The sequence below is a fragment of the Nanorana parkeri genome, unplaced genomic scaffold (assembly GCF_000935625.1).
Source record: "Nanorana parkeri isolate BGI_ZX_2015 unplaced genomic scaffold, ASM93562v1 scaffold8, whole genome shotgun sequence".
NCBI lineage: Eukaryota > Metazoa > Chordata > Amphibia > Anura > Dicroglossidae > Nanorana > Nanorana parkeri.
In genome coordinates, this window is record NW_017306276.1 from 564702 (window position 1) to 579160 (window position 14459).

At 42.3% G+C, this 14459-nt stretch overlaps 1 protein-coding gene across 2 annotated transcripts; it reads right to left on the reverse strand.

The window, feature by feature from the left end:
• Positions 1-6162: 6162 nt before the first annotated feature.
• Positions 6163-14088, reverse strand: RFXAP (regulatory factor X associated protein). 2 transcript variants are annotated; one of them, XM_018554419.1, is made up of 4 exons: positions 14082-14088; positions 10483-10785; positions 8185-8292; positions 6163-6327 (listed from the first exon to the last, which is right to left on the reverse strand). In XM_018554419.1, the coding sequence occupies exons 2-4, from the start codon at positions 10762-10764 to the stop codon at positions 6220-6222; spliced, it is 498 nt and encodes a 165-aa protein (XP_018409921.1). In that variant the 5' UTR covers positions 10765-10785; positions 14082-14088; the 3' UTR covers positions 6163-6219. The 2 variants fall into 2 exon arrangements, with proteins under 2 accessions (XP_018409921.1, XP_018409914.1); XM_018554412.1 differs by lacking the exon at positions 14082-14088 and having other exon boundaries at positions 10483-10940.
• Between the last annotated feature and the right edge of the window lie 371 nt (positions 14089-14459).

The window sequence follows — 14459 nt, forward strand, 5'->3', positions numbered from 1 at the left end:
TGGTTCACGACATAAACGCAAAAGCGGTCAGTGCAGCCTAATGCACAGGCAAGGCAAACTGCCTGATCTTAAACAGACATTGCATTGAAGTGTTGTGCTCTGGAGAAAAAAAAAAGTACTGCATGCAGCCCTTTTTTCCCCAGCAGAGCACAGTTTGGCACGGTACAACCGCATCACGCCTCCCTGTGCTGATAGCACTTCAAGAAATGCTACAGGTGACATTTCAATAAAGTTCTACAAAAAAAAGGTAATAGTGTGATTCATTGGGATTGGCGCATTAACAAAGGAACTGTATGCATACCTGTCATGCTGGGTCGAACGAGCCCTCATTCCTCCTGAAAAAAATATTGATATTAAAAGCAATTGTCTCATGTGCCTGTCGCAGGTCATGGGTCCTCCCACAGAATAGTGACCCAAAACACACTCTGAAGTGGCCCTGATCTGAATTCTATTGCACATCTATAGAAAGAGCTAAAACATGCAGCCTGGAGAAGGCACCCTTCAAACCTGAGACAGCTGGAGCAGTTTGCATAAGAATGGGCCAAAGTACCTGTTGGTGGGTGAGAAGTCTCATTGAGAGCTACAGACATTTGCAATGATTGCCTCTACAGCTTGTGCAACAAAATATTAGGTTACGGGTCCCATCATGTTTGTCTATGCTTTTTTCATTTTTTTAATATCCTGTTGAATCAAACATCAGAGGCAAAGTCTGATATTTATTAAAAGGAGAAATATGGGATGAGTAAAATACACTCATCCCAATAGTTGGAGCTGATGTGTGACACTGCATCAGGCACAGGTCAGCTCTATTGATCGAGTACTGAGTGATCACATACTGCTGATGGCTCACTTCCCGATCTTCTCCCTGCAGAGAGCGGTGAATGTCATTCACTGCTCCCGGCAGGGATTCCCCCCTCCCCTATCCGTTCCCCCATTGCTAACTGCAGGGATAGACGGGAGGGTGCGGGTACAACTGAATCTGACTCTAGAGAGGCAGAGCAAGCTGTCAATCAGGTAGCGGGGTGGATCCTGACAACATTGTTGAGATATTTCCCAGCTGCAGCACGGCTCTGCACTGTTAGCATCGGGCAATAGCAAATTTGTCCATGGTTGTCTCAGATGCACCTCGATATAGTGAAGGAAAAAAAAAAAAAAGGATTTTAGGTGCAGCAATGTGTATTTTCAGGAACATTGTAACATGCACTAACACATCTATGACATAGGAAACTTTAATTACACTACATAATGCATGACTGACCTCTCAAGAGAAACATGGAGGCTGCCAGTGCTGACCTCTTCTACAGTTGCATGGCTGTCATGCTTTTCATCTTGTCAATATTTGCAGCAGGTCAGTGACCCAAAGTATTGAAGCCAGAGGGTCAGCTTAACAAGCAGGAAACCAGCACTTTAAAAAAAAAAATTTAAATATTTCTCTCATGACAGGTTTACTCTATAATATACAAACAAGTAGTGTGTAAAACACATGCAATTCAGGCTATGTTCACACCTGGGCGATACCTCACAGCAATCGTACATGATTCCGTGCGGATTGCCGCGTGGTCAGGAGTCGCCAAAGTGTGAACCGATCGCGCTGTGGGTGCCATTATTTTCTAATGGCACCCAGTCACGCCGGGCGGATCGCGCGGTTTCCCGCCGCGATTCCGCCCGTGCTTCTGAACACTAAAACAGCCGTGCGCGGTGTATCGCAAAAAGAAGGTACTGCCTGCATTGTGCAGGACCGCACGACACACGGGATGCGCGCCCCGAATGTGATGCAGGTGTGAACCTGGCCTCAATCAAAAGTAGAGTGTGTACAAACCTTGTCAATCAGATGCGTCATGCAATAATTGTCAGCTCCCGCACACTGGGCTACATACTCCAATTTTCTCCAGCAAGGTGATCTGCACACAGGTCTTCAAAAGCAAAACGTTTAGCACTATGGCTCTTGAATTAATTTTCATATGCAAAACATAGAAGCGCTAAACGTTAAAAAGTTCTCCAAAGATGACATAATGGTAACATTACAAGCCATAACAGCTCTTTATCATACCTGGCATTCACACGTGTGATGTTTGGGATTGCTGTTGCAGACCTTGGTGTATCAATCATGAAAAAGTGTTGCTCCATGTGCATAGATGATGTCAAAAGGCCCTAAACATCCATACAACCTATCCACTCCACTCAAGTCGGGCAGAGGTCTATAGCATATCTAAACCCAAAAACAAGAATGTAATATACTGCAGCTCACCGGTCCTCAGATGTGGTGGCTGCATTAGTTTTCTTTTTCCTTTATTTTCACCTGGTGATCCTGTGAATAATACTTCCTGTCCTAGGGTGAGGTGACTACACTCGCTCCGACCACTGTATCTATGAAGGGAGCCACGGTTATCACCCAATCCTCTCCCCTGATTAGGCTACAAACACATCTTCTTCTGTTTCTCTAAATTAACTGGGAAGTGGGGAATTTGTAGTTTACAGAAGATAGCTTGGAAAGAAGATAACAATGTGTGTGATTTCAGTCCAATTTACAGAAGTACACGGCATTCCTGACAAGATTAACAGCGATTTTCTGTACTTGCTGAAAATGTTAACTTGACAAAAAAAAATGAAGGCAGCCACCACATCCAAGGACTGGTAAGTTGCAATATATGACATTTTTGTTCTTGGGTTTGGATATCCTTTAACACAGAGAGCGAGAAATTCAGCTCCTGAACCAACATCTGGACAGCCTGAGGCACCGCAAGTGGCCCTGTTGTGACCTCGTCTCACCATACAACACTGTTATGAATCTGTGATTAGGACGGAATTGGGCGTCAGGGTGCTTTTGTTACATAGAGAGGATGAATGGATCAAAGATTAGGGCACACAAGGGACAAGTGTAAAAACAAAATACACAAAGCATAAATATATGAATTCCAATGTCCTGGCTGGTACATCAATGTCTAGTAGTCTCCTCTGAAGCCCGGACTGTAAAACGACAGGAAAATCTACCTTTTTGGTTAGAAGACATTCAAAACAAAGTATTTTTATATACACACCGTCTTCTCTGCTCTTGTGCTCATTTAAAAATATGAAAACTCAATTTTGTTTTCTGTCTTCAAGAAATGTAACTAGCCTGCCTATTTCTTAAGGAAGAACTCCGGGCAAAATTTTTATTAACTCCTGCAGTGAGGGAACTCCAGTGAGGGTTAACTGCTCATTTTGGTCTAGGGAGGAAAATAAAATAATTAACTCACCTGATCCTCCAAGCTGGCTTGTTCTTAGACTGGTCCTTCCAGGCTGCCCCCCCCCTCCACTGCAGCAGTCTAAGGTCCCTGAGTCATCACGTTCTATACACAGTACATTTTTATGAGGAAGTGAGTAATAAGTTGGACAGAGGAATGGCTGTGGATATAGTATACTTGGGCTTTGCAAAAGCGTTTGACGCGCTTCCCCACATGCGGCTAATGTATAAGTTAAGGTCTGTAGGTAGTCAATCTGTAATTGGATAGAAAACTGGCTTAAAGACCGTATTCAGAGAGGTGATCAATGATTCATACTCTGAATGGTCTGAGGTTGTTAGTGGTGTCCCCCAAGGTTCCGTGTTGGTCCTCTTACTGTTTAACCTATTTATAAATGACATAGAATTTTGGATTAAAAGTACTATTTCTGTGTTTGCAGATGACACCAAGTTATGTAGTGGAATACAGTCCTTACAGGATGTCTCCAAGTCTCAAGCAGATCTGAATGCACTGTGTGATTTGGCATCTATTTGCAAATGAGGTTTAAATGTTGCTGAATGTAAAGTTATGCACTAAAACATGCATGCGTCATACACTCTAGGGGGGAGTATGTTTGGGGGAGTCAATGATGGAGGAGGATCTGGGTGTTCCGGTAGATCATAGACTCAATAATAGCATGCAATGTCAAGGAGCGTGGTCACAGTTGGCCGGCTCGCAGGATGGGGCAAGTATAACTACTGCAAGGGTTAACAAAAATGTTTTCCTGGAGTTCTTTAAAGGGTAGGTAGAGTCAAAAAAATGTTTTATGGTTTATAGGGAAGGTTTAAGACTCCTGTGAGTGTTTTGTTTTTTCTGTCTGTATACCATCAGGCAGATTTTCCTCCAGTTCCTGTCACAGAGAAACAGCAAGTAAGAGGAGTTCTCTCCAAAATATGGAGAAATCCCCACTTAGACAGCTGTTACCAGAAAAGGTTTCCCCATTGGAAGATTTCCCTTCACTTCAAGTTCCTATGACAACTTAAACATGGCAATTTTTAATCACTTTTTATACTGAAGACAATCGGCACCTATAACAATGTGTGATGGGGCCCCATAGCAAAAATCATTCTGGAACCCTCATCATCCTATAGACAATTCTCTATTGATACAGAATATTCATGTTTTCATAGTAATTGTAGAGAGGCTCCCAAACCTCATCTACATTCCTTTCATCCAAATATATTGAGGGGAATTTATCAAAACTGGAGCAGCTGTGCACGGCAACCAATCAGCTTCTCTCTTACATTTTTAAATATTAACTGAACAAACTGAAGAGAGAAGCGAATTGGTTGCCCTGGGCAACTGCTCCAGATTTTGTTCAATTCCCCCCACTGCGTTTCTGAAATGACATTACCACCTGAGGAAATCACTATGTAGCCCTACAGCTTTGGGCCCCCTGTGCTTCTGGGCCGCATAGCAGTTGCATAGACTGCTATGGTTATAGTTACAACTTGGTCACCAGAACGAATACAAATGGTGAACTTACTTAACAGGCACAATAAAAACATTAGGGTTGCACAGATACCAAGTACAGTACTCTGTACAAGTACGAGTACATGTACCGATACTTTTGAGCTCCAAGACTAGACTAGAGACAAATTAAAAAATTAGGAGGCAGCTGTCATGTGTAAGGAGCACACGGAGCTCCTGGGATTTGTACATCTCTGTTTTAATGTACGGTTTTGTTTTTATAAATATAAATAAAGGGATGCACAGATACCAGTTTTGCGAGTACGAGTACTGGTACTTGCCGAGTACTTACAAGTACGAGTACTGATACATTTTTGTTTATTGTCATGTGACAGTTTTTCTAAAACAATACAGACTAATGATTTCAGGACAGTGGTGGAGCGCCAGAGCCAGGTCCCCGCTGCAACACTGGTAGTTCTCATGAAAATGCCAAGTATCTGCACTGGTACTCGAAAAGTATCTGTGCAACCCTAAAAAACATGACAGAGGTTCTCTCCCTTTTAGAATTCTTATCAAAACAACAATAAAAAGTTTTCAGGATCCATTCAAAACGGATGCCAACGCAAGGACATTCAAAAATGTATGGGTGTGAATTGGACCAGTTCACACTGCTGCATGGCATGGCAGCACGCTGAAAAAAAGTAGAGCGTGCTCTACTTTTTTCAGTGCAACGTAATGCATGTAAAATACATGTAATCACATATAAGGGCAACGCAAGTATAGAAAAAAAAAAAAAAAAAAAAAAAGGGGGGGAAAGTTTTCATAAAAAAAAAAAAAAAAAAAAAAAAGAAGGAGTGAGAAGTTTGTCCTCACAGGACATGTTAATTAAAATAAAGATTGGCAAACCAGCAAACAAATCGCAAACACTGTCAACAGACAATGCAATCGCAAATCAATGTAGCTCATTTGACTTGTGAATTTGCCTCCAATTCTAGTGTGAATGAACCTAGTAAATATCTTTGGGTTAGCTCAGGTACCGCTTACACAAGTGTCAAACATCCCTTTTTGCATGATGAAAAGTGACAAATACATACAGACATATTCAATTAGGCAAAAAACAGTAACCCACAGCAACCAGATTTCAACTTCCAGTGATGTGATGACAGTATACTGAAGTCTGATGGATTGCCATCGACTACAGCACTTTGTACAAAACCATTTGGCTGTATAAGACCAGAAGAAATGTAAACCAGTTACGGGTGAACAGAGAACTACATTTCCAGCCACAAATATAATAAGATAACAGGGTACTGGTTCCAAAACACTGACGTCTTTGTATTGCTGCCAGCTTCACCTCCAAAGCATAGGAGATCCATATGATGAAACAATCGCATTATGACGGGGGATTCCAATGTTTTCCCACAGCTTCCGTGAAGTTTTGGATTTCTCAGTGAAACAATGAAGTGTAATAGAAAGTAGCGTAATAAATAAACAGCAAATGTTTGGTACAAAATAAAATCCTTATGATCCGTCATACGCAGAGATTCGGTCAAAGCGATGCCCCTTGACAGGACTGTCTCTGTTCTAAAGCTTGACGACCGAGAAGCTGCTGCTGGGTCTGAAGAAAGTTGACAACTTCCGGACTCCTCAAAAGGGACTGGCAGCAAAATCAAAATACATTAGTATCGGTAATGTAGGCACAGAAGTCAAAAAATGTTTAAAGGTTAAGCACAACTTCAAAAATACTAAATGTTTATAGACCACTAAAAGATAGGATAAAATAAACAAACAAACAAACACAACAACAGTGTTTTCAGCAATACTTACCTTCAATTGGGAGTGCAGTGTTTCTTTTCCACCACGGCCAGCATTGTTCAACCTACTTCCTCTATGCCTAGGCATGTCCCAGCATTGGACAGTAAAGGAGAAGCAGCACAGTAATGAGATTGGTCACTCTGACTCATATCAGCTCCCTCCTTGTTGTATGAATCAATTGGCTCCTTATGCTGCTTCTACATCCCCCAGTCTGAGCCCAGCAGACGCAAAAACAGCAATCGTCTTGAGAGAGGAAGTATTCTTCCCCACCTAAACCTACAATAAATATCACGCTGTACATCGCTGGAAACTAGCCAGTGAGATCTCATCACTTATAGAAGAACTTCAGAAATCACTATTTATATCCAATGGTTCCATGTTACATCTAACATATCTAAGCTGTTCCATATAATATATTTGCTGAACTCTCTTTATAGCATTTCCAGATGTCTGGATTTCATACTAAACCAAAAAGGAGTTATAAGCCTGCAATCAGTGTACAGGAGCGCTGACTTTGACTTCACTAGCCACATGCTTGTTCTGGGTCAGTGTTTAGGAATGTATTGAGAGCTAAGACAGCTAGACAAGGAGTGTTTTCAGGAAAAGGTTAGCACTGGCAGCGCTATATCTGTGTGAAAAGACATTGGGGGACATTTATCAAGCAAATTAGCTAAATAATTAGTCACCAACCAAAGTTTCTGCAACAGGTTTACAATCCTGAGCGCCTGTATTCCTGGGCAGTTTACAAAGTTCTGAGACAGATTTATTACTGGAGATGTGACTGAATTTTACGCTAAACCGTCTCCAAAGTGCTCAGGGTCAGGCTTTATTCTGTCGCAGTGCTACCGTATATACTCGAGTATAAGCCGCCCTGAATATAAGCCGAGGTACCTAATTTTACCAAAAAAAACTGGGAAAAAGTATTGACCCGAATATAAGCCGAGGGTGGGAAATGAGAAACAGCGGAGGAAAAAATGTATGACTCATGGATGTATCCTCGTAGTGTAAATTGTCTTGCTGCCCATTGCCCGCAGAATTGATAAATGTCCCATGTACAGTTTTTGGGGTCCACAATAATGTTTAATAGTTTTAAAATGGAAGTAAACCACTGTGTAAAAGGGAATACTTGCCTTTCCTCAGGCTTCTACCAGCGGTACCTAGGCAAGGGTGACATCCGCCTTCCGGTGAGATCTGGGGAATGTAAAGTAGCCTAAATCTCAATGAGAAGGCACAGCATATTTCTACAAGACCTAGAGTACTCACATTCCCTTATGATATATAAACTTGTCAGATTTCAGCGAGTGGACACATGTAAAAAGCAAAGCTTCCATGGAAGCTTTAAAGTAAACCCCTGCTTTGCCTGGGCAAAGAAACAGATTCATTGAACTGCCTCCCTCCCTAGATTTACATACTCCACTTCCTTTACTTCCCCATCTCTCTGTGATGGAGGGTCACCCTTTCACTGCATTGAATGGCACAGTAATGCACATTGCAGTAACATGCATAAAAAACTTGCACCTTACTGCACAGAATATGTGTGAAGCCTGCCTATGACCCCCTTGCAATGACCATGGCAGGTGGCTGTATATAGAAAATCAGGTGCAAAGATCCTTCACCTGAACAGTGTGTTTTTGCCCGGATGTCGTTTTAATACATACACATTACAACAATCTCCAATGTTAATTATTGCAACACTTACAAGTCTTTTCTGGTTTAACACTTGTTCCAGCAGTGTAGGGCGCGGAGGACGATCCCCAACAGATCCAGTTCTTTGTTTTGTAAGAGACACAGAACATTCTGCACTCTCCTAAAAGTATAAAGAAACAGACATAGAATAAATTGTCCACCCCGGTAATGTATAGCAAGACCCTAAGCTGACACGAATGTGTGTATTTAGCTTGTGAACACAAGTCTGAGAAACATCACCTTCACCGAGCATTTCAAAAACCTTTCAACACGTTTCCTGAAAAGCATAAAGTAATCTTCAGCTCCAGTCTTCGAGGACTGAATACAGATCTTAAAGTGACATTCAAGTCACACATATTTTCCTCCCTCCCCCCATGCTGCTTTAAGGACTTACCTTACATAATGCCTCTTGATCCGATCTTCTTCCTTCCACTTGTATACAGGAGTCCCTCCAGCGCTGGTGCCGGTCTCTGATCAAGCGCAAACTCCTCCAGTCCCACGGTGTCTGTCTGACGTGCCCGCTCCCAGCTGCTCACCTCCGCTGTGTCTCTCCTCTTCTCCCGGCCGAAGATCTCTACTGCGCATGCGCCTGCCCCATCATCCTTCATGGCCACTCGAGAAGCTACAGATCTTCAGACGGGATCGAGCGGTGGAGACAAAGGATACTAATTACCTTTTTGTAAATGTTTTTTAATATATCTATTGCTTACTACAGTGTTTAATTCTACTGTAATATGAATGCAAACAGTAATACAAACTCTTGAACATCTTTGTGATAGTACAATGTGTCACAAGTCAGCTAAATGTTCCATTATCCTTTACTAAGAACATGCAATGGGTCTCATGTATTAAAGGTGTTCTTGTTTCTGAAGGCACCCAATCAGATTCCTACTTGTAGAGAGCCACTAGTTATCCACCTTCATAAACTAGCTCAATCTTTAGCATTGAAACTGCAGTACGGCAGGGGTAGGCAACCTCGGCTCTCCAGCTGTGGTGAAACTACAAATCCCACGAGACATTACAAGACTGACAGCCATAGGCATGACTCCCAGAGGCATTATGGGATTTGTAGTTTCACCACAGCTGGAGTGCCGAGGTTCCCTGGCGTTTGTGTCAGGACATTGAATAAACTGTACTAGCTAGTGTAGATGTGTGACATGATCCACACATACTGTTCACATAAGGTCACAGCATGACAACACAAGCGCAGCAAAATAATGGTCGTCTGCAGCGCTCAGCACAGTCCTACAACATATTTGGTTGCAGCATTTTTGCCTTTCAATGCGCCTATTAAAAAAATCATAAGCAAGTCAAGCAAAGCTGCACAAAGGCCTTTAGATCTGCAGGAAATGTGACGCTTTGACCTCAAGTGGGACTTGTGCTTTCACAAAATGCGGAGAGGGACATAAGACAGCAAACAGTGTGATGCCTGACATCTAGAAAAATGCTACATTCTCTACCATTGCACAACAGGAACAGGTTGCTCAGAATATATAATATATATACACACAGGATATAGGTGTCATACCAATTCTAGACTTTCAGGTAAGGTCACGAGATCTGTGCTGCTAGGAGATACTAAGCCTGACTTAACACTGGATGTATGGAACCCAGCATGCTGGTAAATCTTAGCCCCTGGTGATTGGAGTTGTGTTTCACAGCAGGGACAGTTACTAAGGGTTTATATGGGGAAGAGTGTGGTGAGAGTGCTAGGCTTCCTGGCAAGGAGACAAGATGTGTCCAAGTGGGAAAGATATACAAAGACTGATATAACGCCTGATGTCTGACCTCAAGTTTGCTGGTGGATTTTAGCTCCTGATCATTGCTGTGTGTAGTGGTTCTACCATAGGGACAGGTTTCTCAGTGAGAGAGAGAGAGAAGAACCCAGATAGCAAGGATAACTTGCCACAAACTTGTGGCAGGGTTACATTGTAATTCTTGTTAACTTGCTGCACACATTCCTGGCAAGTTGTAGACTCCAGGAACACTCGCAGCACAAGTTCTAGTTGACTTTTTGGATTTGTAGCAAATTTGCTTGGCAAGTCTACAGCAAGAGTCCTGCAGGTCTTAGCAAGAGCTCTGCAAGTGTACAGCACTTTTGCAAAGCACGTTGATCTGGAGACTAGCGATGCAGACTTGCTGTAATTGTGCAACAAAATTGTGAAGCTTGGCAAGTCTGCATTACTTTAGCAAGTCATTTTCAAACTTGCAGCTCAATTGCTTGCTATCTGGGAATGCTAGGCTTGCTAGTAAGGACACAAGCTCTGTCCAGGTAGGACATACTAGCCTGACATAACCCCTGATGTCTGACCTCCAGCTTGCTGGTGACTGTGGTTCCATGGTCGCTCTTCTTCTTGTTCTTGTACTTGTCCTTGTACATCTTGTTGCGGTGCTTCTTGCACATCCAGGGTTTCCTCTGTTTGGCCACCTGGCTGGTGGTCTCATTGCAGCCCTGGTACGTGCATGTCTTGGTCACCACAATGTCATTGTCACCGGAGTTGTCCTCGTCATCCAGCTCCTCGGGGCTGGCCGTGCTGTCCCGGGGGTCGGAGGTGTCCAGCAGGTCGGCGCCATCATCGTCGGCAGGCATCATGGTGTAATAGACGAGCGAGGCCTCCGTGTACTGTCCGCCTTCCCTCTCCCCCTGCGCCTCTTCTTCTTCCTCGTCCTCCTCCCGGGAGGATGAAACGTCCGCCGGCTCCTGCATGATGGAATAAGCCCCTCAGCCGATATGTGTACGGCACTGTCAGCACTCCGAGCCGCACAGCTCTGTTTACTTCCGGCTGCCGCTTCGGGCACTGAGCATGCGCAAGAACCTTTCGCGCTGCCGGGACACGTGATCTGTCAGTGCGTAGATGTAGGCGGGGTGTTGCCAGGATACGAGCTCCGCCCCATAAAGTGTACCTAACAGCATAGTAAACAATGGGTGCAAATGTAAGCTGGCCATGTACTATGCAATCTCTGTATAGTGTATGGTCACCTTAGCAGTCCTACTTATGGGTCCAGATCCTCGTTCCTCATTCACATGCGCTTTTTTATGGTGTACGTTCTGTGGATGTAGATTGAAGGGAGCCCGTACCCCATCTTACTTTTACATTGCTCCCAACTTACCTAAATCCATGTGTCCCTCTCTCCTCCTCAGCCTGATATACACATATCTAAGAGAAGGTGCTGTTTAACTACCAAAATACAAAATATCCCCTCTTAACCCTCAAAAAAATGATTGAAAAAGATGGAAAAAAATTGGATTAACTACAAAGTTGATTCTGCAATTTGTCCCTTTTACAACATGTCTAGAATCATGTGTTGGTACAAAGATTTTTTTTTTTTATTTAGCACTACACACACAAAGGAATGCAAATGAAAAAAAAAAAAGTTTACATAGAAACAGTTAAAAATAAATCAGACTACAAAATAAAAAACACAAAGAGAGGAATGAAATGAAGGCGTTAATAAAAAATTATTAGGGTTAACCACCACAAAGTTTATTCTGCAATTTGTCACTTTTATAAAGGTTCTAGGATCATGTTTTGGTGCAAAGAATTATAATTATTATACAGGATTTATATAGCACCAACAGTTAGCGCTTTATAAGAAATGGAGGGCGACAGTACAGTTACAATACAATCTCAATAGGGTTAGGAGGGCCTTTGCTCGTAAAAGAATCTTTGTTATTTAACACTACAATACACAAATGTATGCAAATGTAAAAAGTTTAAATACGAACAATTAAATAAAATAATCAGCAAAAAAAAAATAAGCAAAGAAAAAAACGCAGCTTTCATTTATGAATTAGTAGCTTATAATGAATGCAGAGCAGGACCCAAGCTGACAAAGTGATAGGTCAGTCCTGCAGATCGCACAGGGAGAATGTGGCTCTCCCTGTGTAATCATCAGAGGTTTGTGACAGCCGGCACTGGGCTCTGTGTACAGTGTTTGTCACACTGACAGCAGAGTAGAGTGCAGCTGGTTACACAGGGAGAGCCACAATCTCCTGGTGTAATCTGTAGGACTGAGCTGCCAGTTTGACAGCGCAGTCCTCCACACTGCAGGACACAGCTGGGCAATGCAAAGGTAGTGCAGGTGTCCACTGCAGTTGCACCTTAGGCTACGACTAAGGCCCAGATTGGGGGCTGAAACATGTAAGCATTTGTTTGTTTGCTGCTTTTATGCCTTTTTGCAATTAAAATATTGGATGGACGGATCCCCTTACGAGTTCCGGTTTTTACCTATTGCAGCTGCACCCCCCGCCCTGCATCACGGCGTTCAAGGCAGATGCCTTGTCTTTCTATTATGGATAGTATTGGAGAGATAAGATTCTCTGTTATTTTTTATATTACTGCCTATGTCCTAACTAAGAAGATTTCCCCTTATTTCCTGTCAATGTGAAAACAAAGACAGCAAAAGAATACATTGTTTTGCATCAGAGTAGATTAATGCTGGAACTTCTTTCAAGTTTTTATTGCTGTCTCAGCCTTCCTGTGGAGAATGCAGGCAGCAGTAAAAACCAATAAATGTCCTAACCGCTTGCCATCTCTTTCTAAAAAAAGCGCAGAATGATCTCATGTGTCACCTAAGCCCACACACACTGGAGGGTGAGAAGTAGGCTGACAGCTCAGAATCATGTGACTCATGTTTCAATTAGGTGAACATTCTGACTTTAGGACATTTGAAACGTTTCTTGAATACTATTACCATGAACAAAGTGTCTCATTCCACCGGAGGCGATCTTTGAAAATAAATCTGTTAGAATTTTGCAGTGATGAATGCTGAACTCTAGGTGTCAGGCTCATGAAGCAAACAGACATTAGTGCGTTCAAAAGCTAACTGTTAAATACAAACTCCAAGTTCAGAGCATTATTATGTGTAAGTAATTTTAAATTCAGCTTTTAATTGTAAAATTGTAACTCATTTTAGCACCACAATCACATTAAAAAAAGCTACACAGAAATTGATTTTTCTAAATGAGGTTCTAATACCATAATATTATGCAATAAATTATAGCATAAAGTATTAATATATTATAATGACAGAAGTAAAAGAACTATAATAACCTTTATGTGTGATCTGGTGTAAAGAAGGTAATCAAATACATTATTTCTCTCTTAAAGTGGAAATTAAGGGAACATTAATATACATTTTTATTACTGTGCATATACCTTTTATATTCAATTTATACTTAAAGTCCAGTCAACATCCCTGGGTGTGAACAACCACATTGGCTCCTTTTCATGTATGTGTTAGCAACAACCTACCTGTGTAGGGGGCTAGGTGCCAACCTGGGAACTATAGGCCGGTCAGTCTAACATCGGTAGTTTGTAAAATGCTAGAGGTCATAATAAAGGATTATCTGGTAGAATTTGTTCAGGAAAACGGGATAGTTAATGACAATCAGCATGGGTTCAGGAAAGACCGTTCCTGCCTGACTAACTTGCTAACTTTTTATAAGGGGGTAAGTAGAGATATGGACGGAGGTAAGCCGGTAGATGTGGTATATCTGGATTTCTCAAAGGCTTTTGATACGGTACCACACAAACGCTTGCTACACAAGCTGAGAGCTATGGGCATAGATGAGGTGGTGTGTACGTGGATAGAGAACTGGCTACGGGAACGGGTCCAGAGGGTATCTGTAAATGGCACCTTTTCAGACTGGGCTAGTGTAATGAGCGGTGTATTAGGGTCTGGAACTCACTGCCACAGGCGGTAATTTCAGCAAATAATGTGGAATTGTTCAAGAAACTTTTGGACAATTCCTTAAAGGACCGCAATATACAGGGGTGCGGGTACTCCTAGAACGAGATCCCAATAGGTTGGACTTGATGGACTAATGTCTTTATTCAACCTCAAATACGATGTAACTATGTAACACACAAAAAAAAGATGATTCTGTTATTAGAAATGTCAAGAGACCTTGGCTTCCTCCACTATAGGCATTGGCAGAATAACACTTTTGGTAGTTAAAGAACATTATAGAACATTATCATAGATATCTGTATATCAGACCAAAAAGAGGGACAACTGAAAAGGAAAGAGGGACAGAGGGATTTAGTTCCAAACAAGCTAGCAGATGTTTCCTCACACTCCAGACCGGAATCCCAATCAAAGTCTTATGATGGGTGCTGAAATGACCTGTGGATTGCGACGTGTAGTCCAAAAACATCAAGAAATTAGTCATCAGCACCTGGCTGGTGAATAATTTCTTAATGCTTGGTTCCCAACGAGGGATAGTCCCTGAACCCTCGTTCACACCTGACCATTTTGTAGCGCGTTCTACGCTCGACGAATGCT

Bases quoted from the DNA above. Each gene is read 5' to 3' on its own strand.
- RFXAP (XM_018554412.1), bottom strand. From the start codon at position 10,878: ATGCAGGAGCCGGCGGACGTTTCATCCTCCCGGGAGGAGGACGAGGAA. The intron at 8,293-10,482 runs GTCAGACATCAG...TTATACTTTTAG, and splicing joins CAGTCACCAGCAAGCTGGAG to GAGAGTGCAGAATGTTCTGT. The intron at 6,328-8,184 runs GTAAGTGTTGCA...TTTTGCTGCCAG, and splicing joins TGTTAAACCAGAAAAGACTT to TCCCTTTTGAGGAGTCCGGA.